Here is a 24,896-nt window from a genome sequence, read left to right as displayed (position 1 = left end):
TTGATGCCAGCTCAGTGTAGCGATGCTAACGGGTGGCGATGGCTTAGTGAGAAAGTTAAAAGAGGAGACGTTGCTTCTGATGCCTGAAGGGACCTGATCTGAGAGTACTTCCGTGTGTAGCAATCCCTTCCTATGGAAGGCAGGGACCACCCTGCTCAGACGCAGCAACTGGGAAGCTGGCCTTACTTCAGATCTGCCTTCTGCACGGGTGAGGGATGGAGCACAGACCCTGCCACTGACCGACAGGCACGGTGCTCAGAGGAGTTCCTGTGAAAGCCGTTGGTACCATCCCTGGAAGCACGCAGAGCCAGATTGAATGGAGCTTCTTGAAGTAAACTGGTCTAGTGGAAGGTGTTCCTGCCTGTGGCAAGAGGTTGGAACAAGATGGGCTTTAAGGTCCCTTCAAGTCCAAACCCCACTCTATGTTTCTGTGATCTTGCATATCCTCAGGTATAAGCTGCCTTTCCAGATTTGCTGGTAGCTGAAAACGTTGTCTTGCTTCTGAAAAAAAAGTTTATTCCATCCAAGTAGAAGATGAAACTCATTGTGACTTAAAAGCTATTTCAAAAAGTACCTGGTACAAAAAGTTAAAAAAAAAGATTATATACTGCTACCTAAATTTTGTAAATTTTGTTTTATTTGCTCCTTCACTTAGGGCTGAGAGCAACACTCATTCAGTCACTGTGCTTCAGGGACCAGATTTAGCTTTGGTGCCTGGTCCTAGTTTGTAGGAAATTATCAGGATAAACACTAGGTGCAAACAAGTTCAGGGAGAGGCAATGCAAGGAAGATTTTTTTACTGTTGTGGTAATCGTGCATTTCAGTTTTGCATTGTTGAGACCTTGTTGTGGCTCACCTGTGGCAGGAGGCTCTCGGTGCTGTGGGACGCTCTGCTCTGCCTGTAGAAATTCTGTGTTCTTGGAGCTTGCAGCCTGTCTCAGGCTTCACTAGTTCATTTTCCTCCTCCTCTCATGTAGTCAGCCCCTTGAACTGAAGTGTTTCCTGAACCATGACACTATGGTTTTTGTCCAGAAATGTCATATGTAGTCAGAGTCCATAAAACATGGTGTGTAACTCTGGTGGTGAAACTGGAAATAGTGCTTGGCTTGGTTAGCACTCCTCACACGTTGGGTGTTGAAGACAGCGGGAGCAGGCCAGGCTATTTGGGGATTGTTAATAGTTGTGATGGCATTAGTAGGGTGCCTTGGAACAGGATGTGGCATGGGAGAGATGCTCCCAGCTGGCACAGCAGGCCACTGCTCTTCTGGGGATCATGCTTGCTTCTGCACATCATGTGTTCTGCCTAGTTCTTGTTTGGCCTTTAAAATCTGAATATTGGCCGGTATAAATATTTTTAGGAACGTGTAATCAGTAGGACACGAGGTCAAGCCCCATTGAGTTCGCTTTTCCTGTTACCACCTGTGGGGAAGGACTTTGACATCTGCAGTTTCTGTTTGATATGACTTTGGTCTCTCCTGGCTGGTGACCAAAGCTAGAGAGTGCCCAGGAGCTCCTCATTAGCCTGGCCTTGGGTGGCCTGCCTGCCTTGCCTTTGGGAAGCAGCTGGCTCCAGCTGGAGGGGAGGCTGCTGAGGTCTCTGCTGCAGGGCTGTTCCTTGTGCTGCCTCGGCTATTGCCGCTTGCATTTTTTTCCTTTTGAGTAACTGCAGTGTGTGTCTCTTCCAGGAGCTGTTTATTCAGAAGGGAATGAGTGCTCCTGGAGCACTAATTTTAAGAGTGGGTGGCTCATAAATAGCCTTGTGAGGAGGATGACCGATCCTGGGCAGCTCCAGTTGCTCATAGGCTCCTGAATGCCAATAGCAAAAATCTTACTATGCAATTACATGATAAGGGACACAGTATCAAGAGGATTCAGATGACATCAAGCTCTGGTTTCTCTTCAGATGAGCAGTTAGAGGTGTAACCTGGGCATCTCTTTCTGCTGACTTTTGTTGTTAGGATGGTTTTAAAATTTATGACCTAAAAGTTTTTCTCCTTGGCTGTGTGGTCACACAAACCAAGAAGTTCAGCCAAAGAATATGCACAAAACACCACAAGAAAGAAACTTTCTGATTATTTGTCACCCAAAGCTGGGAGGTTGGGCAACTGGGCAATGTATGCCCACTTTAAAGCTTAAGCTCATCCTTCATGCAGGGTTCAGTTTTGGGTCCCTGGTGCATGTCCAGAGAAGGGCAGTGGAGCTGGGGAAGGGTCTGGAGAAGAGGTCAGACAGATGAGGCACAGCCTGGTGGGGCTCAGCCTGGAGAACAGGAGGCTCAGGTGGGACTTTCTCACTCTCTGTAACACCCTGACAGGAGGATGCAGCAGAGAGGCTGCGCTGGGCTCTGCTCCCAGGGAACATGGGGCAGGCAGGACAAGAGGAAATGGCCTTAAGCTATGCCAGGGGAGGTTTAGATTCGATATCAGGGGAAATTTCTTCACTGAAAGATTTGTCAGGTATTGGAACAAGCTTCCTCGGGCAGTGGTGGAGTCCCCATCCCTGGAAGTGTTCACACATGTGTGGGTGGGGCACTTGGGGGACGTGGTTTAGTGGTGGTGTTGGCAGTGCTATGTTGATGGTTGGATGTGATGATGCCAGAGACTTTTCCCAGTTGTATTGATTCTGTGATTGTCACACTTTCTTGTTGCATGTAATCACCTGGAAGGCTGGTGGTGTCTCTGGGTGGTCTCAGCTGTGCTGCTCAGGCAGGGCTCTGCAGGGGCTCAGAGGCCACACAAGCCTTGTGGTGGGTGTGATTAGGTGGGGAGGCATCTGTTTGCCCTCCTGGGATAAGTTTATCTCTACAGGGGTCTGCAAGTATTAAAAACAAAACCCCCAAAATGTTAAAATGCACTGGGCTGGAGGCTAGGAAGACATTTGACCAGTCTCGATGTGTGTGAGAATTGAAACGTAAACCGCCCCCAACTAATTTGTTGGTAGACATGTAGGTCTGGCTTCATTCAAATCCTTGGAGCAGGTTGCCTACCTACTCTGAGCACAGAGAGACAAAGGAGTGTTTTCTTGGGCTGCCTCTCTTCTTTTCTGACAAAACACATTTATTACAAAACAACAGCCTCTCACTCCTTTGGATGTGAAGCCATGTGAAGGCTGTCCCACCGCAGTACCCACATACTCTGGATTGTCGGCACTCAGTGTGGTGTTTGGGGAATTCGCCCCCAAAAGGCCCAAGGAACCTCCCCCCTGCGTGTTCCTGCCGGGTTCCTTGCACCTTGCTGCCAAATGGGGCCAGCGGTGGGCATGGGACACAGAGGCTGTGCTGCATTCTGAGCACACAGGCCTCACCTTCGTACAGACCCCGCCGTGGTTCCCCGTGCAAATATCAGCACTGCTCCGGCAGCATGGGAGAGCTGGGGAGAGAGCCACACAGCCCTTTTTCCCCATGTTGAATTAAACATTTGCTCTGCACAGCTGCCACCAAGCCGTGACAGCAAGACTTGCTCTGTAGGAGTCGGCCTACTTGAACTACTGTGTGTCTCTTTTTGCCCGCTGATTTAATATGGGTGTAGCACGAGTGTGCCAGTGAGGTGAGGAACTGTTACCTTGATGAAAGGTTTTGCCTGAGCCATGGTTTTGGGGATGCAGGAAGTTAACAGTTCCTGTTATCTCAGTGAGCAGTCAATGGGATGGTTGGGTACAGGTGAGAGGCACAGTTCTGCCTTACCCTTCACTGTCCCCAGTGCTCATGCTGCTGGTGGTAGGGGGCTCATCAGCAGAAAAACTCACCAGAAACTTAAGGTGTTCGTGTTGGGAGGGCAGAAGGCACAGGTTGGACTGTCCCATTTCTTAACCATGCTTCAGAATGGTTAGTTTTTCTCCCTGCTTTTTCTTCCCAGCTGTTGGATTTTAGTCATTATATAATGATTTGGGTTGGAAGGGACACTAAAGCTCATCTTGTTCCAACCTCTCCCACGGGCAGGGACACCTTCCACTAGACCAGGTTTCTCTAAGCCCTGTCTAGAGTTTCATTAACCTGATTACTGATTTTGCTAGTGGGATAAAGAGTGTTGAATAAGGATTTTGTGACAGTGCTTCAGTGGGTAATATTTTCATACAGAATGTAAGTGGAAAATCTTTCAGGCTGTAACCCTCTGTTTTCTTCCACGTTTCTGTAGACTCTGCTCGCTGTTGGAAGATGGGAGAGATAGAAGGAACATACAGAATTCTGCAGACACCAGGCTCTCGTTTGGGTGCCCAGAAGACCTCAGGAGTGAGTACCTTGGAGCCAGGACAGAACCTCTTGACTGCCATGGCATCATCGCCTGCCAAAGCGCACGAGCGCGACCTCCCCGTCAAAATAAGGATGTTGGACAACACAGTGGAAGTACTTGACATTGAGGTAAGAGATATTTAAACCTGATGTCATGTACACTGAGCCTCTGATAATTCAAAGCTCATAAGGATGGGCCTCTGTAGAGAGCTGGGACATTTTGAGGCAATATCTGAATGAAGATTCCTGTTGGGATTTTACCTGCTGAGAAGTAGTGATAGCAGTTGCATGGCTTTTTTTTAAAAATCTTTCGAGTATAACAGATGTTTTGTGTTTTTAACAGACTTTAAATACAAGCACATACTGTAAGGAGAGTCTTTATTTGTTGTTTGCTTTGGGGCAATACCAAACATCTCCTGCCAAACTGTTCTTGCTTCCTGAGCCACATGCAGCTTTGTCAATTTGGCAGCTGGGAGAGCAGAAGAGCTTTGCCTTAGTTACTGATTTATATTAATTATTTTAATGGTTTGTATCCTCTCTAAGTAAACTTGCTCCTATTTGAAAGTCTTTGCTTGCCAGCACACTTTAGGAGGGATGCACCAAAACCAGTTCAGTGTTTCTGAAAATGTTTATTTAAAAGTATGCTTGGGGAAATCTGCCATAAGACATAGAAGCCATGACAAATTAGGGGAGATTTTGCTTTTAAACATTTTTTTTTTCCAATTCTTGTTACATTTTCAGCACTAACCTCAGAGTTTAATTCTAGTTTGCCTTAAATGTGTTGTAGAAAATAACTGTGTTCTAGTGAACATACTCAGCTATCAGATATTCTACATTAGTATCAAACTGTAATCAGTTTTATAATTGTGTAATCTATAAATGTGTGATTTATAATTAGCACTTGGAACCTTAGTTTGTTACATAGACTCAAAAAGGGTTTTTCAAATAAAGTGAAAAAGATGTCTGTGGAACTCTGAAGAAACAGTGGATTTGGGGATGTCTTCTACAGATTCTGTCCAGCTGTTCAACTCTCAGACATGAAAACTGTTTGCTTTTTTGTTTTTTTAAGAGTGAGGCTGTGCCTGTGTCCTTCCACTTGAGCACACAGTGTCTGGTACTGCAAACCCACCCATCCCTCATGTACCACGTAGAACACAAAAGCCTCTTTTTCCCCTTTAAATTACGTTAGAATATTTTTTTAGAAAATCCGCTGACTTTGGTTCTTTTGAAGGATCATTTTATTTATTTTTCCAAGTTCATGTAGATGGTGCTTTTGTGTTTTGATTCAAAAAAGAAAAAAAAAACCCAAGCAGCACCCTCAGCTCTGTAATTTTGAAAGTCAGTGCAAGGCCAGGTTTATGGGGCTTTCAGCTAGTTGTGTTGTATGTGTTTCCCATAATTAGGAGCTATCTTAGTTTTTTTTTACCTGGAAAGCTCTCTCTGATTATGGCACCCACAGAAACACCCGAATTTGGGCACTAGCCTGCTGAGGCCATAATTAATATTGTGCTGCTCTTCTTTATGAGATCAGTTGGAACTGAAAAACTTAGAAACATCATGCCTGACTCTGTGAGTGGTGAGGAGAAGGGGTCAGCCTCGGGTCAGCTTCAGAGCACTGAGCACAAAAAGGTCCAGAGTCAGCAGCTGTGGCATTACAGTCCAGCTAACGCTGCCTCCATTGCCTTTCAGCTTTGGCTAAATAAGGTAGCAAATGATAGCAAACAGGCATGAGGTATTAAACTGTGACCCTCTGCTTGATTTCTTTGGTGAGCTGATGGGATAGGAGGAGCTGCTGACTGCTGTTTGTCATGGAAAGTGGGAATTTTTCACTTGGGATTGAGGGCAGGAATTAGGAAAAGGCAGTGACATTGCTGAATAGGTGGTGTGTGCTAGCACAGTAATTTCTCAAAAAGAAATTAGAGAAACTGGTGGCCAAGCAGCTGTCCTAGAGGAGTGGAGGTTCAGATTGCCATGCCACTTGCCCACTTCTCTTTGCTTTTGCAATTTTTGTCATCACAACAAGGTGTGATGTCATGAGGTTTTGTTTGATTCAGGTCAGCAATAGTTTGCCAGTGCAGTGGGACACAGGCCTTTCCCATGGGGTTTTGGCACTGCCTGCTCAGGGAGATGTAAGTGATGGCAAAAGGTGGTTTGGGGTTTTTTTTCCTCCTATTCAAATTATTTTCTCTCCTGTCTGTAAGAACTGTGGCAGAGGACATTTTACTGGGAAAAATGGTGTGTTAGTGGAAGGACAGACTGGGTGTAGGATCAGCTCTTGGAGAGACCCTTCCCTGTGCAGGGTGATGGGGAACCTGATGCAGTAGCTCTGTTTATTGCCTCACTGCCTAAAGTGAGCCAACAGTAGCAGTAGCCACAGTAACAACTTAATCATGCAGCCTTACTTTGTCATCCCCTCCTTTCTCCAAGACGTGTTTAAAACATCATTTGCCTGGAGAGAAGCAAGGAGTTGGTGGTTGCCCTCACTGGTAGCCCACTTGACTTTTTAACTTGCCAAAGAGCAAGAAAAGAGACTGACAGAGTGATGTAATGGATGGAGAGAGAACAAAATGGGAAAGAACAGTCTTTTCTTTGTGTTACTGGTGTACCTGGAACAGTTTGCAAAAAGTTCCATGTAGCTACATTCTACCACCTTTTGTCTGAAGTCCCTGCCTCTGTCCATTTTCCCCATCTGTTTCATAAGGTTTGATTTCTAAGTAGGAATTTCATTAATTACTAAGAGGGAATTATTCCTTAAAGTATGTTGGGCAGAGCCTTTCTCCAGGGAATCTGATTTGAATGTTAGGGGATAGAGAAATACTCAGTGTTTTCTAGCGTTTAAAAAAACTGAAAATGGGCTATTTATGGTTTCTCCTTTCCCTTCCAAAACAGAAGAGAGAATGAAACATATCCATTCAAAGCTAGGCTGCAATATTCATTATTTTCATGAGTTGTTTTGTTTTCCCTTTTTACAGCCAGCTTGTTTAGTCAGCTCAAATCTTGCATGTGCCATTTCATGGGGTACCTCTTCTCTCCAAACTAAGTCTGTCCAAAGGGTGGTTTTGCAGACTGAGAGATGAATGACTGGCAAATTCAGTTTCGTTCAGACTGTGGGCACACTTCAAAGTAATCAGAGTTTTACAGTAGAAGTTCTGCCAGCTTTCCAGATTTTCTGAGGAGATTAAACTTGGAGGCTTTTGATCAGCACAAAAATGTGGCAGATTCTTAAGCAGAAGGGTCTGGGCTGGGTTGAATTCACCAAAATGACATTTAGTGGAATTGCTGCCATAATATGATGTTTAATATTTGGGCTCTGTGTTGTTCCTTATGTAGGAAGTACGTGTCATTTAGGAAATTCTTTTACATGAGTTATGCTCTATGCTATGAGGAAGTGCCCCAGAAAAAGTTTATATTATGACACTTCAAGTTTACCAAATTGTTTGGGGAGAACTTGGTGCTTCTTCAGTGGCATGTACTTCCTCTTCTCCTTCTGCTTGGATGTCAAATGAAATTTGGGAGTGAAAAATACTTCTACATTTTATTATAGGGTCTGCCTGCTTGCTCCACTCTAAGGGAAAATTTAAACTGGAATTTTTTTCTTTTGTGCTAATCTTTGTTGGTTCGTTTTGAGAGCAGAAGTCTGTTCTTTTTTATTTTTCTTTTCTGTAATGAAGTAATGATGTATCCCTGCAGTGCTGTCTGAGGTGTCCCTCTCCCTCTGACATTGGTGGACTCCTAGCAGGGAGATGCTCCACTCCACTGCTGTTCTTGAGAACAGGCTAGTGAGATAAGATTACACCTTCATTCCCCTTCTTATTTTATTATTAAGTATTGTCCTCTCACTGCTCCTGTCTACTTTGGTGTTCATTAATGTACTGTGCAAAATTATTACATTAATACAAAACCAAAGTGGCTTATTCTATATTAAACTGAAAATGTGTACTTGGTGGTTACTCTGATAGTGATACTGTCTTTGCTGGGCACTTCCTTGGCTTATTGAAATGTATAAATTGCATTCTTCAAAGTGCAAAGCTACTCTTCATCCTTAAGTTTAGAATGGGATAGAATAACTCTGGTTATTCTGGTTTCTGCGCAGTTTGCAGTTATCTGTGGTTGAAAAGGTGCCACGATAGTGACTTTCCTGTGGATGCCCATTGTTTTCGACCAGCCATTGGAGGCCCTGAAATCGGGAGCTGGGCTGGGTCTGCAGGAGGTTTTTGGGACGGCAGAGGAAGCAATCTGGCTGCAGTATGCTTCCCATGGTTTGGAGACAGTGTTTCCCACTCATGCACAAGGCAAAATGCTGCTCTCAGTAGCAGCTTTTTGGTAGTGTTAGTGCCCCCAAGAACTTTTGTGGGGTGATGCAGAAATGATGCAACTTTTAACTGCTGTTATTGAGCAATTTTAAGTAAGAAATACGTGTAAGTTAAAAACTGGGATAAAGCTGTGGGCACTGAAAAGCATTTGCTGTGTGCCATGAGGAGCCCTGGGCACGCTGCTGGTGGGACAGGCAGCCCAGTCCCAGCTCTGGGCTCTGGCTGCCCTCCTGCCTCTGCCCTGCTCTCCCTGCGCCTGCTTAGACCTTCCTTTCATGAAGGCTTTTCCCCTCTGTGCTGTGAAAGTATTAACAGCTTAAATATGTGAGGAGTCAAGGGATAGTCTGCTGCTGAATCCTATTAAGTGCTGTGCTGGAGGAATTGAGGTGCTGTTGGTCAGCTCAGTGTTTTTCTTCCCTAGCCAGGAAGAAATAGTCAAAATTCCAGAAAGAATCATAGCCAGATGTTTGTCATTGCTTCGGTTTGAGTCTCCTAAATAAGGCAAATAAGCTGCCTTAGGACTTATTTTTATCTGACCTCAGAAAAGAAAGTTACTAATTCACTATTTTAAATTTGCAATTATTATAGGGTTTGAAAAGAAGGTAACTAAAGCTTTGCATTTTGTGTACCATTTGATTCCACTATATACTTTTTAGGCCTGTTATTTTGTGTTTGGAAGCTTGACTTTTTTGATGCTATGTAAGAATGTGGTATTGGGTGGAGAAAGGTGAAACCACAGCCATTTTATTGACAGACATTTAGAGTGTGTGTTTTGTTCATTCGAGTTTTTTGGTTTTGGGTGGTTTTTTTTAGGAAAAATGTGAACTTAAATTGTATAATAAGCCAAATTTATTATTTTACAGTTCTCTTGACATTAGGTGTCATATCATATGTAAAGAAAATTGACTTATACTGCAGTAAAGAAAAAACAGTCTGAATATCCCTGTACAAAAACTTGGTTATGTGCACATCTTAAAACACAGAAACCATTTAGCAAAATGGTGATCAAGTGTTATCACAGTCCTTGAAATATTAATGTAGTGAATTGAATTCATAACAGTTTGTATGGCTAGGCAGGTGTTCATTTGTTTTCATAATCTAGTGATGCAGGATAGTGAAAGTCAGCTGAAATCAGTCTTATGCCATTCAGCCAAAATGGCTGCAGGAAATGCTGTATTCCACAAAAAACCCAAAACTAAGAAGTCCACTGGAAACCTTTTAAAACCTTTTTTGGGTGTGTGTGACGTTCAAGGTTGGACCCACAGATGGGTAATTCTGTAGAATATATGTGGAGCCTGAAAGGGAAAAGAAACCCCAAACCAAAGCAAGAATCAACCCATGAGTAGCTAAAGACAGCTACAGAAGTTCAGTGTGCTGAGAGGCAGATCAGAGAAATTTTAGGTTTGTGCCTACTGAAAAAAGGGGCTTGGAGTTGAGCAAGGATGGTGTGGCATGGTACTCTCAGGGTTCAGAGCAGCACAGGCTTGGGGATGTGCATTTAGCTAAACAGGGTTGCAAAAGCACACCTGTGTGTCAGCCCTTTCTCCTTGCAACCAAATTCACATCTGGAAAAGGCAGTGTTGCCTGCTTGGGTAAGAGAGAGACCGTATACATTGAATATTTAAAAAGCTGTGCTATGGTGGCCATGCCTGGTGTGAGAGATTTACTGTTCAAAGCTGGAGTGTTGGATATGGCAGGGGGTAGGCCCCTCTCTCTGACAGAGCAGTCATTCATTAATAAAAACAAGAATTAGAAGAGGGGGAAAAAAAAAAAAGAAAAGCTTTGTAGAGACTCTGTTAGAACTGTCTGACGAGTCTTCAACTGAAGTCATGAAGGAAAAATGTCACTGTGCCCTCAGCCCACGTCTCAGGCAGATAGCCCAAAGCCAGTGGTGTAGGAAAGACTTCTGCTGGTGAGGGGGAAATTAGAAAAGCTTGGCCTTATCTAATCTGGCCTGTAGGTATTTATTAACCCATCACCATGTTATCGAACCTCTGCTCAAAGTACAGTGGGGAGTGATGTTAGGACAGCTGGTACAATTTCAGTTTTGCACAAAACAAAAGGGAGTTTTGGCCTTTTCTGTAAAAATACCACATTTGTATTTGTCTTTTGTGTAAAGAGTCTGTCATAACTGTCCTCTTGATGTTTTAAACTATTTCCTTTGGGCAGATTTCCTCAAAGCACGGTGTCAGCCTGGAGCAGCCTAACACCTTGCAGGGGAAGTACAGTACCTGGGTGCTATAACACCTCTCCTGGGAGAGAAGGCTGGGAGAATTGGGATTGTGCAGCCTGGAGAAGGAAAATCTCTGGGGAGACCATATTGTAGTCTTTGAGCACCTGAAGGGGCTCCAAGAGAGCTGGAGAGGGACTTTGGACAAGGTTCTGGAGAGACAGGACAAAGGGGAATGGCTTCCCACTGCCAGAGGGCAGGGTTAGATGGGATATTGGGAAGAAATAGTTTCCTGTGAGAATGGGGAGGCCCTGGCACAGGGTGCCCAGAGAAGCTGTGGCTGCCCCATCCCTGGAAGTGTTGGACAAGGCCAGGTTGGATGGGGCCTGGAGCACCCTGGTGTAGTAGAAGGTGTCCCTGCCTATGGCAGGGGGGTGGAATGAGACGGTCTTTAAAGTCACTTCCAACCCAAACCATTCTGGAATTCTGTGAAAGCCCAAATCAAATCTGGTGAATGTGGGCATGGACGATGGTTTTGAGGCAAAAGCATAATTAATGGAGAAGGACTTGCAATTTTAATGAGGTGGGTTTTTTTATGAACAGAGGAAAACAAAGTATTTTCTATGTTTAAAATGACTTAAAAATATAGTTTTATTTATATGCATATACACACTTATGAAATGAGGCTGTGCAAGGTCCCAGGAGCACTGACAGTCTGAGTGTGTGGAGTGGCCAGGCCTGTCGGAGGGAACGGGCATAGAAAGGTTCAGGGGTTCATGCAAGTGTGTAGGGGCTTGTAACAAAGTTCAAGGGGGGAAAATTGACATCAGTCTCCTGACTTCCTAGTTCCTTCTCTTTATTAGCTTGTGTGAACAAAGTAGGTGCTTAGACTTTTTGTTATGAACCTGAATTTGGGATCAGCCACCCCAAAGCAGCTCTTCTCTGTGATAGTGTCACTGTTGTCACCTGGATGCTTAATTATTAACAAGCAGGAGCTCAGGTGCCAAATCATCCAGCAGTTACCTGTGAAACTGTCCAAGGATGTGGCCCACAGTGTTGATTTATGCAACTTCCTTCTTCCCCAAGTAGTCTACAGCAGTGTGTGAAGTAGAGGTGTGGGGGTTCATGTATCTATTTACCTCTCCAGGTAATGAAAACAACTGAGAATTTCTGCTTGGTGCCCGCTTTGTGGCTCCTCCACGTTGCTGTTTGTACACCGGGGCACCGTGTGTTGGCTGAGTGCTCTCAGCCATGCCGCTGCTTGCTTTTACTCTGACCACAGTGTGTTTTATTCCAAGTAGTTTGGTGTTTCAGCACAGCACCATTTCTAAAACTTAGGACCGTTTTTTGTCTCCACGTGCTCTCTACCTAAGTATACACTTTCCAATCTCCTTCACATAATTCCCTCCCTTTTGGGAATCTTTCCCATGTCAGCCAATTGTTGTTTTCCTACTTTCAGGCATCCAGCAAGTCTAGCTGCTCTGGAAAAGCTTGTTTGTTGGGTAGAGCTGGTTCAATTGGCAGTGATGTGCTTTGACATTGCCTTAAATGATCCTTTAAATGATCATAATTTTAAAGCTCGCCTTAATTAAATGAGCCAGAGGCTTCCATTTCTAGAATAATTTGTCTGGCTGTGGATTCTGCTTAAAAAAACCCTGACAAACCCACATCAAAACCAACCACTGAAATCTTAGGACAAAAAAAAAATCATGGGGAGAGAGTCTTAGAATGATTTTTTTTTTCCCCCCCTAAACAAAAAATTATGCCCAATATGGAGTGTAATAATGGAACTTAAAATAGCTCTGAGATTTTTATTTGGGTTTGCAGCTTCCATATTTGAGTAAATGGTATTTCAGTGCTGTGTGGAAATACTGTAACACAATAATTCTTCTTTTTGTAACATAATAACTTCTTTTTAATAAAGGACTTTCAAGATGAAAGTGCACGCTGTCTCGTTCTGTGATAATGAAGCCACATTGTAAGACTGCTGTTGCAAGAGGGAAACCCAGTAGCTGAACTGTGCTCTCTAGGGTGGAAAAAAAAGTTTTGGGGGAAAAAAAAAAATCATACCAGCAACTAGGGCAGAAAGGTGGATGAAGTTCCACAAAACTCATGTGTGCTAGGTCGGCTCCTACAGGTCTTCACCTAATTCTGGAAGAATTGAGGATTGGCATCCTCACTCAGTGGCAGGATGGGACTGCAGGTCATCAGGACCTTGTATGAGAGTCATGTCTCCAGCTGGGCATCCTGTGCTCTGTAAGCTGCTAAATGCTCTGCAGACTATTCTTGGTGTGGTCTCTTAGTGAAGTAACCTGTAGTTGGGACCTGTCAGTGTAGAAGAGTGAAAAAATAAATGTATTTAAATACCATTTTCTTCACAAAGAGTTAAGAGAAAAATTGAAAGAATTGACACTTACTGTTAAATGTTCAGATGATCAAAATAGAATAGTATTTAAGCAATTTGGCTGAGCACATGAAAACAGTGTTTGACAGAGTTATTACCTGGTGCTTGTTTTTGTGGGGGAGCAGGGAGTATTTTCATTGGAGTTACTAGTTCCATTCGAAATTGAGGAAATTAATAAAGTACTGAAAAGGAAAGGTGGTTGTTTCTTGCTTTTCCAGTCTGCAGATTGAATACTAGATACAGAGCTGTAAGGTCATCTTGTTTCAGCCATGAAAGCACAAACTTAATGACTGGTATTCCTTGCCATCTTAGATTATTTCCTTCTTTCTAATAAGGATTCTAATGTCCACCCTGTATTCAGAAATGCATTTTTGTTTATATGTGGCATTAATGATGGTTATTAACAGGGAGTTTTGAGGGTGTTTTTTCTGTCTCACGCTTCATTTGGACAGAGATCTAACAGATTACGGAAGGGCTGGAGATAAACAGAGCTATAAACTCACCAAAATGTTTGCATATTTCTGATTAAGAAAGGAAACAACAAGTCTATGTTTAGTTGCAAATCGTCTATTTTTTTTAATTTGCCAAAAAATGAAAAATCACTTTTTCATTAGGAAGCTCTCTAAAGTGCCCCAGAGAAGAAAAACCAATAAAAATCTGTGTCTGTTGAAGGGACTTTTATTTAAATCAGTTTAGTTTGCTTTGGCCATTCACAGGGTGCTCCACGTTGGCTCTGTGTTTCCTGCTTGTCAGTGACGATGTCAAATCTAAACTTCTGCCTCTCATGCACATCCACTATTAACTAGAGGATTTGGTCTCCTGACAGTTGCAGATTTCTGTGACACAAAAATCCAAGGTGTTTGCTGGTGCGTGGGTCCAGTGGCTCCCCTGGCTCTGGCTGCACAAGAGTTTCCATTCTATACCTCAGTTTTATAACTCTGTTTTTTTCCAAACTCTTGACTTTTGGACTGATTTTCCCTTCCATTTTATCTGCTGCCAAAAGTGGATTTCTCTTTTGGAAAGTTGGAGCAAGGGCAGCTTGCCAGTTTTGGAAGATGAGAATACTCCTTATGAAAATACTGGGGTTTTTGGTTTTTAAATTAAAATATGTGGAAGCAGGAAGTTAAGATGTTCTGGAAGACAAGTTTGGGAGTTAAGAGAGGAAGAATTGATTTTGATAATATGGAGCTATGGTCTACTGAAAATCCTAGGCTATGAGTTTGTTTTTCTCTCTTCCTAAGCTCAGATGTTAGGGCAGAGGGGGAATCTGCCATGTAGGTAGTGATTTTTGAGAAAATAGCAAACACTTGGCTCGATTCTCCCCTCTGCTCTGCTCTGGTGAGACCCCACCAGGAAGACATGGATCTGCTGAAGTGAGTCTGGAGGAGGCCACAGAGATGCTCCAAGAGCTGAAGCCCCTCTGGTCTGGAGCCAGGCTGGGAGGGCTGGGGGTGTCCAGCCTGGAGAAGAGAAAGCTCCAGGGAGACCTCAGAGCCCCTTCCAGGGTCTAAAAGGGCTCCAGGAGAGCTGGAGAAGGACTTTGGACCAGGGTCTGGAGGGACAGGACAAGGGGGAATGGCATCCCCCTGCCAAGGGCAGGGTTAGATGGGATATTGGGAAGAAATTCTTCCCTATGAGGGTGGTGAGGCCCTGGCACAGGGTGCCCAGAGAAGCTGTGGTTGCTTCATCCCTGGAAGTGTCCAAGGCCAAGTTAGACAGGACTTGGGGCAACCTGGGATAGTGGAAGGTGTCCCTGCCCGTGGCAGGGAGCTGGAATAGGATGAGCCTTAAGGTCCCTTCCCACCCAAACCATTCTGTGATTACATGGTTCTATAAAAGTAACTGTTGTTACAACTTTAAAAAAAGTATTTATATTTTACTCCTCTGTCCTAAGCATTCCTAACATTAAATATGTTTATTTTTCTGATAAAGTAAAAAATACAGATACCTCCATGAGGCAAGAAACTTCAGCTGGGAATGCTTATTCCTGTTTGATGCTGTCTTGGCACTGAGAGGGCCCTGTCTGAAGGTGTAGTTTCTCTTGCCGCACAGGGCTCTCTCTGTGCTGTTACTGCCTGTCAGGGTACCCTGCTGGCATTTGCACAGCTCTGAGGGAACTTTTCAAGCTTGACCTCACTACAGAAATCAATTTGAAATAAATCTGTTCTATTGAACAGTCTTCTGATGATGACTTGTTAAAATTATCTACAGTACAGTTGGAGCTGGGTCACTGAGGAAAGCTGTTGTTAGCTGCCTATTTAGTTTTTTTACCCTGTTTTCTTGTTCTTCCTTTTTATGTGAAATAATTCAGTAATATCACTAGTCATTGTCTTGGCAGAAAATAAAGAGTAATTGAGAAGTTTGGAATGGAAAGTATGCCATGTTGTGAATTTGTATTGAAAGCAGGACCTTTATGAAATGCATTCATGCAGCTACTTGCCCTGATGTCAAAGTTACAGTAATTAAGGAATTACTTAAAGTATTTTGCTTTGTGCTGCTTTTATGCAAATTAAACAATAACATGGAGCTGCCCACTACATCACTTTCGTTTCTGTCTACTTCAAAATGTTCAGCTCTTTGGAAAGGATGGTTATAAATGTAATAACTTGAGGAACTAAATAGTTCTAAGAGGAGTTTTCCCAAATAATTTGAGGTGTAATAATAAAAGACTGTGTTCTGTCTCAAGCTTTTGAACCCCATTTTTATTTTAAAATAAAATTAATGCTGTTCTTTCAAAATGTGACATTTATCCTTTGAAGGATGCAAAAGGATACCGAGCTTGAACTGGGGTTTTTCTTAGCTTGTCAGTGTAAATGACACCCAAAATTACAGTTGGTAGCGCAAGCAAAATTATTTTACGCTTTTAACATTTGGATGTTAATACCTTTATAATTTAATCAGTTGCCAAGTGCTTCCAGCTCCAACCATCTTAATTTCTTCATCTCCAGTTTCTCTTGAAGGAGACAAGTTTCTCTTGACAGTGGAAGGAGAGAAGTGCCAGGGATCTGTGCCATATGGGCTCTTTTCTTGGGAGAGATGAAGGCAGCTAGATTGTCTTCAGGCACGGAACTTGATGGAGCCAAGAGATGTGACTCAGTTTAAATGGAAGAAATCTGTGCATTAGAATCTAGTTGGGATAATTTTAATGCCTGTGTATGGAACTAGCCATGCACACAGATTCCTTGATCAGTGCAGCACACATTTTGGCTGTAAAACTTGTCTGATTGCTAGCAGGTGTCCTTCACGAGTTAATCCAAGTGTATCAGTTCTAACAGAAGGTGGTTGGAACCAGAATCGCTTCTTGTTTCATGAATGAGAAATCAGAGATCTGGGTCACAGGACACCTCCTGTTCAGAGGCTTCTAAAGGTTTGTAGATTGTGGATAAGGTTTGTCCATGAAAAGGCAAGTGGCATGTCCCATCTTCTGCACATGAGGTTGGTCAGGGTACTGCTGCGTCCCCACAAACATTGCTGGCTGAAGAGTGTTCCCTTCTTGGATCTGAGGGGCCTGGGAGAAGGAGGTGTACAATAACAGATATGTGTGGATGTACCTTAAAAAAAAGAAAGGGTCCTACTATATTTGAGGATATTTTCTTTTGTTACTATTTGAAGATTTATGCGCAAGTCCATCGCAAGAAATTTGTTTCAACTGGAATTAAAAAACATAGTTACCAGAATGCATTTCTCCAGGCTTGTGTGTCTCCTGTGGCAGAGTCTGTAACCTGCCTGGGAAATGTGCAGGAGACAGCAGAGAAAGAATGTCATTTACTGGAGATGTGGTTTGCCATTACCTGTATCATTCCTTATTTCATTGTCACCATTTAAAAACCAAAACCCATACCCACAGAGTCTTCTGCAAGCACAGATTTTGGCTAAAAAAGTTCAGCTCTATTCTTACCAAGACAATGCCTTTTTAGACGTGACCAAACTTGTTCAGAAAAAGAGATGAGTACTCCTGCTCATGTACCGTGTCAGCACTCAGCCTGGCATCTCTGTACCCCTTGCAGTCACCGAGAACTGGATCATTTCTCCTGACTTGCAGTTTTATTTGGGGGTTTCAGCATTAGTGGCCTGAGCCAGTGTGATACCAAGGAGCTTTTTGAATGGCTTGTGTTTGCTCCAGATGAATTCACCTGACTGAAGCTGTGGTGGCTCTTACAGGTAGCGTGGCTGGTGAAAGCCTGAGTGAGAGGGACAAGCCCATCTTGTGTCGTTCTCTGCCCTGCTTCTGTGCTTTTCTCTGAGTGTTGGATTCAGTCAGCTTCGCTCACACCACTGCGGATACCAAAGCTGTTTCAGATTTGCAGCACCGCATGGCTGTCAGACTTTCTTTCTATGAAATTTCGGGGTTTTTTGAAGTGTTACAGAGGCATTTGCACAATTCTAAAAGCATTGGCAGTTTATATCTTTTTCCTGTAAGAGGCAATTACTTTTGAATTTTTTATGCACCTCAGTGATGTGAAAGTATTTCCCCAATGTTCACCTTATTTTTTACCTTTTAAGCCTAAAATAGCACATTTTTCCTCTCGGGTATTTTAATTTGCATTGTATTAAATTATTCTAATTCTAACACTAATTTGGCTTTAAAATGAAGAAGGGTAGATTTAGATTAAATGTTGGGAAGAAATTGTTCCCTATGAGGGTGGTGAGGCCCTGGCACGGGTTGCCCAGAGAAGCTGTGGCTTCCCCATCCCTGGAAGTCCCAAGGCCAGGTTGGACAGGGTTTGGAGCAACCTGGGATAGTGGGAGGTGTCCCTGCCCATGGCAGGGGGGTGGACTGGATGGGCTTTAAGGTCCCTTCCCACCCAAACCATCCTGTGATTCTGTGATAATTTATTATAATGCCTAATAGTTTTAAAGGAGGTACTATTCTGAGTGCATAGAGTCATTAGAGAGCTCTGTGCCTGCTTTGGTGGCAAAGTCATAGAGTCTTCCATCACTGGACTTTTCCAAATGAACAAAACCCCGGTGGCATCAACGCTGCCAGAGTGTTCTGCTGGATAACCCGGCCAACCAGAATGCTGCCACACCCTGTCACCACAGCTGGGGGACTGCTTCCATGGTCCAAGGTGTAGCTTGGTGGCCACGCAACCTCCCGCTGAACCCTGCTAGGTTTTGTGTGTTGCTGGAATGGGATACGACAGCCTTTTTGGATCCTTTCCTGAGTGATGAAGGTGGACTGATGTGCGGGTTCATAAATGCTGTTTTTCTCCTGGTGCCTGCTACAGTCACAGGGGGAGAGATGCTGAGAGCAAGCTGGGTGATTGAACCAGCAGCCCCAAGTGTTGCTGGTTTGGGTGTGCTGTGGAAGTTTCCTGTTCGCTCCTGTGTTGCTGTAGGTGTTTGTGGCTTTGCCCCTAACTTGACTGTCAGAAAGGGTTGGTGAGGGAGAGATTCATTGAAAGGATTCCCCAGCAAGCGTGGTGTGAGAGGAGGTTTGGTTGGGTTCCCGCTGTCCACAGGCATTTCCAGCCTGGTTGGTGCGAAGGCTGCGTGTGGCCCTGGGGTTCCTGGTGTGGGAAGGAGTGAGGGGTCTGCGTGGAGCAGGGATTTGGCAGCTCCTGCTTCCATGTGCTGCAGCTGAGGCAGACCGCACTACTCAGCTACACAAACAAACGTGTGGGTTTATTGAGGGAGCTGCAAATAGCCTGCAGCTGGTCTCCTCAGCTCTCTGCTGACCCTGCTGGGAGCAGGAGACTGCATGTAGGTGACCTCCAGTGGCCCCTTCCAACTTCAGTTCCTCTCGTTCTGAGAAGGATTTTTATATGGAGTCGTGTCTGTATATTAGGTGTTTGTGTGTTACAGCAGCAAGAATAATGTGAAAAATCTTTGTGGTATTTTTTTCTCCAGTCTCTAAAGATGCCGTTTGTTTTTGAATTTGCTGTAAACTTATTCTTCTTTATTCTTATTAATCTCACTGTAACTTTTTTTTATTGCTTCCTTAGTCAAAGTGTTACGGCCAGACGTTATTGACAGAAGTTTACAAGCATCTGAATTTGATTGAATCAGACTACTTTGGAATTGAGTTCCAGAATATCCAGTCATATTGGGTGCGTACAGTTCCCTGATGAATTTGGTATAATGAAAAGGTTGGGTGAATGCAGTTCCTCGAGTGACAAAAATTTCTCAGTCTGCTGAAGTCTTCTGTAGTCTCCTGTGGGATTATCTCTTGGATTCTTGTAAATCTGTTTCACTCACCAGAATGACAAGAGCTATTAAAGCAGAAGGGAGGAATCAAATTCTGCTTCTTGTTACATTTCAGAAATTATATAAAGCAGTTAAATAGCTGCTGATCTTCCTACTTGCAGGGACAAAAATAAAATCCTCCTGTCCTCTGAAAGGAGAAACATGAACTCAAAGTGTACTCTGTGGAGTGCTCATAAAATCAAATTACGATGTGTAATTTTTGTAGTGTTTGTATTTATCCTCAGTTAATTCAGTCATCAATTAATTTTCCTGAAGAGCCATTACAAACCTCTTTCTAATCAACACAAACCTCAGCAGGCACACAGGCCTGCAACCTTTTTAAATCATTGATCTAGATCAATGCTGACACCTTTAAGCCTCCTAGTCACTTATCCTGTACCTTGCAAAGAGAACAATGTGGCTTCTAAACTAGAAAAGGTTCCCCAAACTTTCTTTTTGGTTTGTTTTGGTTTGGTTTTTTTAACATTTTTACTTATTTTTTTTAGTTTTAGGACTCACATCCAGAAAATATGACTGAGAACATAGGGAATGCTAGTGGCACTCATCCATGCTGCTCTTGAGCTGAGGAAACACAGTAAAGCTTATTTAGTTTCCATTTCTTGTGCATGGTGTCCAAACTGTTTCTGCAGCTAACAAGGTTCTTAAAATCCTCAGCTGTCTTTTAAACAGAGCAGTAACTAATAAGGACCAAACATAATTGTCTTGTAACAATTTTCTGTTTGGAAGAGTGGGGGGAAAATAAAAGGTTGAGCTTTCAGAATATTTTGCATTACCTTTATGGATGTTCCTTTTAGTAGAACAATAGTCTTAAAATGTGCTTGTCGGAAGGGAAAAAATGGGGGGAAGCTAATATTGAGTAAAAACCCTTAAGTAGGTAAAAGTGACAGAAAAAGCACAGAAGGGAAAAAAATGTTGGACCTTTTCATGTTCTACAGACTTTCTGTAATTCTGCAGCCTGGCTCCTGTCAGACTGTGGGTTTTGGCATGACTCCTGTCCTCTTGGTAGTGGGGCTCTGCTTTTGCTGACTTGGCTCCTCTTCTGTCCAGATGAGCTTTAAGCACAGATCAGTGGCTTTTCTATTGATGCATGAGAAATGTCAATTCAAATAGATAAGTACACTTTTTGCAAAGCAAAGGAATTACTGCATTGAGGAAGAAATGCTACTCATAAATTACTGTTTAATTTGAATTTACTTTTGATGTTCTCATATTATATTTAATAAGAATGTAAATTTGTAGTTTTTTTTCTCTTCAATTTCAGATTTGGCTGGAACCTATGAAACCTGTTATTAAACAAGTACGGAGTAAGTAGTTTTAAAAAAGGAAGTTTTCCTTAATTTGCGTCTTCTTTATGTGGGTTGCTTTCACAATTACTACTTGATTTACTGGTTATGCTTCCCTGCAAATTACACATGGTAGGGGTGATGGAGGTTCCTGCTGGGGCATGCCAGCCTGACATTTCAATAGGTAGTATGTGGTGGGTGGAATGGAAACTTCCTGAGGGTAGGGTTCTTTCTCTGATAAATATCTGGATAGGTTGGGCCAGCTGGTGTGACGTTGAAGTGAAATATAACACTTGCTGTGTTAGCTTTTGGAAGTTGTGTTGTCATACTGTGGGAAGAAAAAGGAACATTTTGGCTGATTCCCGTGTCAGCTCTCTTTCCACGTGCTCAGGAGCAGCTTTGCTGGAAGAGCAGAGGTGGGGATCTCCCACCTGGGTGGTGCCTGCAATATCAGAGCCTCTGCATTGGCTGTGAAGTGTGCTTGTGCTGCCTGGCCTGGAGGATCCTGCAGTAGTGATGCTGTCTTGTCTTTATACCACCTAAAAAGTGTTAATGTGACAGGCACTTTAAAGGCCAAAAATACTTGAAGAATGCAGGATGCTGGGTGGTTCTTCAGATGTTGAAAGATTAGATCCAACTTTTTGTTTTTCCCCTGTAGAACCCAGTTAAGCTATTTGTTTGTTTTGTGGCTCTGATTGTAGAGGCTTTGTGGAAGAACAAGATCAGGAGGGTGTGGTGGATTCCTACTCCTTTCCAAATCCTGTTGAAATATGTTGAATATGAGTACTGGGAAGTAGCTTTTACTTACCCTTCTGTTTAAAATTGATTGCCAGAAAATATGAAATCATCAATTCTAGCTAATTTTTTAACTTTTAAGGTCATGATTTTGACTTTTGTCAACATTGTTTTTTAAGCAGAAGAGCCAAATCATCTATAAAATAAGGCTCCCTTAGGAGAGTACAGAATATTTTCACTCTATTTTTCCTGCCAAAAAGATGTTGGGAGTGCCATCTTTTTATATGCTCCTGGCTAGAAGGATTTATGTCCTAGTCAAAAGACCTGGTGGATCATAGGTCTGCAGTGCTGCTTGGTTACTCCTTCTGTATCCTCTCCTATACTATGTAAATTGTGGAAACTTGACCTTAGACCACAGACAGTGTTCCCCGATGATACAAATATTGTTCTAAAATGGTCTAAAAGCATGGGGATGTACTAAGATTTATGGCTGCTCTGCAGTCTACCACCCATGTTGTGTTGCCAGTGAAACGGAAAGATTTATTTAATTTTTAAAAAAAAATTAGTCTGTAAGAGATACCAGTCAGTTGTCTGGCAGATGTTCACATTCTGAAATCAATTTTAAATTACTTGAAATGTCCTATTTTCTGTAGGTTGGGGGCTTTGTTTGGTTGGGGGCTTTTTCTGCAGAGTGTGATGATTTTGAAGTTAACCATTTAACTTTTAGTCTGACAGCAGGGGAACATAGATGTTACTGCCTTTAGGGTGGTGATCTTGCTCAGACCTGTTGGTTGATGTTGCTGGTGATGGCTGTGTACCTGCAGATAAGCACTTCTCAGTCTTTGACATCCTCTCTAAAAACAAAAGTTCTTCTCCCAGTTAGTTTTGGCTAATGACCTATCATGACATACACTGAACTTTCTCTTGTGTGATAAGGTTTGGGGTTTTTTTTTATTAAATTCAGATGAATGCAATCAGTTTTACTACTGAAGCACTCCAGATAGGAAGGAGTTAGGATCCAAATTTCCAGCCTCCTAACAGGCACACAGTATCAGGTTGACATTTGGATACCTTCTCTGAGGTGTTGCCCCTTTATATAGTGTTATATTCACCATTCCTGCCTGGGTAATTTTTCCTCACATCCTTTTTGTTTCTTGCTTTTGCTCAGACTTGGCTTCTTAAAATGAATTCTGCATCTTGGTTAAGACTGGGTAAATGTTTCTTTTCCTTGTTGCACTTTTTTGAGTGCAACTCATTCATAGAGAAGAGGCAAGATTGACTAAACAAAAAGAGGAGAGTTGTGTGACAAAAGCAAATCTGCAGTATTATGTTTTCAGTTTTTTGTATTTGTTATCATTTGATGTAAGTGATGCTTGAAACACTTCCAAAATTGCTCCCACATTAATACTTCCACTTGATTGGCATCAATAATGTGCAGGACTGTTCTTAACCTTGTGAAGGTCTTCCAGAGGCTCAAGAGTATTTTCAGAAATTTGATGTAAAATTTTGGTCTTTTAACTGGAATCATTAAAACTGTTTATTTTCTTCACTTGGTGTATCTCTAGAACTGTGGAATCCTTAATCTTTGCCAAATGTGAGCTTTCTGTGTCATTATAGGGTGTTATTTCCAGCCTTCCTTTATTTCTAGACACTACACTGTAATTAGGATGTGGATTTTAGTTTTTTTTTCATTCACCAAAGCTTTGGTAATTCTGGAATTGGAGGCTGGGAGCTGCTCTTGTCATAGCTGTGATAGTCTGTGAGTTCTCCCAGCTACTTGTCAAAAAGCAAAGTTTGTTATTCTCTCATTAGCAACCAAGAGGGTGAGGGAAGGAACGTTTGGCCTGTGGGAATCAGGTATTCCAGACAGAAGAAATCAGTGCACTTTGGGGCAGATGGGGTCAAACTTTGGACTTTGACAGGCTTTAAGAGAGCTTGGTGCTTAAAATAAATTAAAGCAGGCTGCTTGTGCTCCAACAAGTTTGATTTATTTTTAATTTGGCTAAGTTTACTTTGAATTAGCAGTGGCATGGGGAGTCCTGAGGGACTGTGCCTGGCTCTGGTCCAGAGGGTGCCTGTGGACATCAGGTGGATGCTCAGCAGGCTCCTGTAAGCAAAGGCTGGCCAGTGCTTTGCCTGCCTGTGGAATACTTGGCCTCATTTGCTTTAAGGCAGGGAAAACAATGGGAAAACAGTGGTGCCCAGTCCTGGCATGGTGAGAGACGGTCAGGCCCCATAGTAATTCCTTCAGAAATCCAGGTGGAACAGGGATTGTGGTTCTGCAGGCTGAGTTGTGATGCTGGAACTGTTAATTCAGAGCATTACGGACTGTTCCCAAGAGTGAGCAAGGGTTCTCTTTAATTTTGACAATTAAATTAGTTTTCTTCTTGTTGTTGAGATGTACAAGAACGGTGTTGAAAATGGGAGGACATGGGTATTACCAGACGTGCTGGGAGCAGGCTGCAAACACCCTTTTATCTCCATGGCGAGCCAGCTGGGTGTGCTGGCATCAGTCCTGATGGTGGAAGTGGGTGTTGGGAGCCTGTGGGATGTGTCTCCCTCCTGCTCCCCTTCTGGGACCCTCTCCCTGGGTCACCTGTGATGGTCTTTTATGCAGCCAAGTAGTTGCTTTGGGGTATTACAGACTTCATGTTGCATGAAACTCTTTCTCCAGCATTCAGCCTGCAGACTCACCTTGTCTGTGGTATCCAAGTTCCTCTGGAAAACAGCTGCTCTATCTCCCTTGACATGGACAATCTACACCAGAACCTGCTGTGGTTAGCTGGGATTTGAAATCTGCCTAGACTTTCTTTGTGTTATTTCTATGCCTGTTGGCAAACAGAATATGCATGTGTTCATGAAGAACACCAGTTTTTTTTGTGAAATTACCAACTTTTCTTCTAGGACCAAAGACTACAATGCTTCGTCTGGCTGTAAAGTTTTTCCCTCCAGATCCGGGTCAGTTGCAAGAGGAATATACCAGGTAAAGTATTTTTAGAACCATTGGACTTGTATTACATACTGAATTAATAGAGTAGGAGGGCAGCACAGCTGCTTCCAAGCAAAGCTGAGATGGAAGATGAGTGAAAGAGCACTTACAGTGAATGTTACAGTTCCAGCAGACAGGTGTTGGCAGATGAATGTTATCAGGAAAAATACTTTTCAAAACAGAAAACAGCACAGTCCTTGAAAACAGAGAAGAAAGTGTAACAATCACTCTGGATGGGAGATATGATAACATGAAATACAACTGAAAAAAAAAGAAAATTTGGGAATGGAGTGACTCCAACCAAATGGATTGGGATGAAATGAGGCACATTGAAAAGGACCGAAACTTGCCAAAATTGCACTTACTGAAACCCCCAAATCAGGGAACAAAGTCAAACAAATGTTACCAGAAGAAATACTTTTTCAAAACAAAGAACAGCACAGTCTCTGCTTAGGGTTAGGCTTTCCAGCATCATGGTGTCAAGGGAGTCAGAGTAACAGAAAATACTAATGTTTATAAACAGTGCCTGTAGAGTAAACACAAAATAATCAGTACATATTTTAATAA

The 24,896-nt window shown here is 42.9% G+C and overlaps 1 protein-coding gene across 1 annotated transcript in view; it reads left to right on the top strand.

The window, feature by feature from the left end:
• The first annotated feature begins 4,133 nt into the window (after window positions 1-4,133).
• Window positions 4,134-24,896, top strand: part of FARP2 (FERM, ARH/RhoGEF and pleckstrin domain protein 2) — a 70,572-nt gene continuing 49,809 nt past the window's right edge. Inside the window, 4 exon segments of the mRNA XM_008629522.2 lie at window positions 4,134-4,357; window positions 19,061-19,165; window positions 20,584-20,626; window positions 24,245-24,323. Of these exon segments, the coding sequence (XP_008627744.1) occupies window positions 4,154-4,357; window positions 19,061-19,165; window positions 20,584-20,626; window positions 24,245-24,323 (431 nt within the window). The 5' untranslated portion in view covers window positions 4,134-4,153.

Source organism: Corvus brachyrhynchos, unplaced genomic scaffold, assembly GCF_000691975.1.
Source record: "Corvus brachyrhynchos isolate BGI_N302 unplaced genomic scaffold, ASM69197v1 scaffold223, whole genome shotgun sequence".
Taxonomy (NCBI): Eukaryota; Metazoa; Chordata; class Aves; order Passeriformes; family Corvidae; genus Corvus; species Corvus brachyrhynchos.
This window is presented reverse-complemented; position numbering and strand designations above follow the sequence as displayed.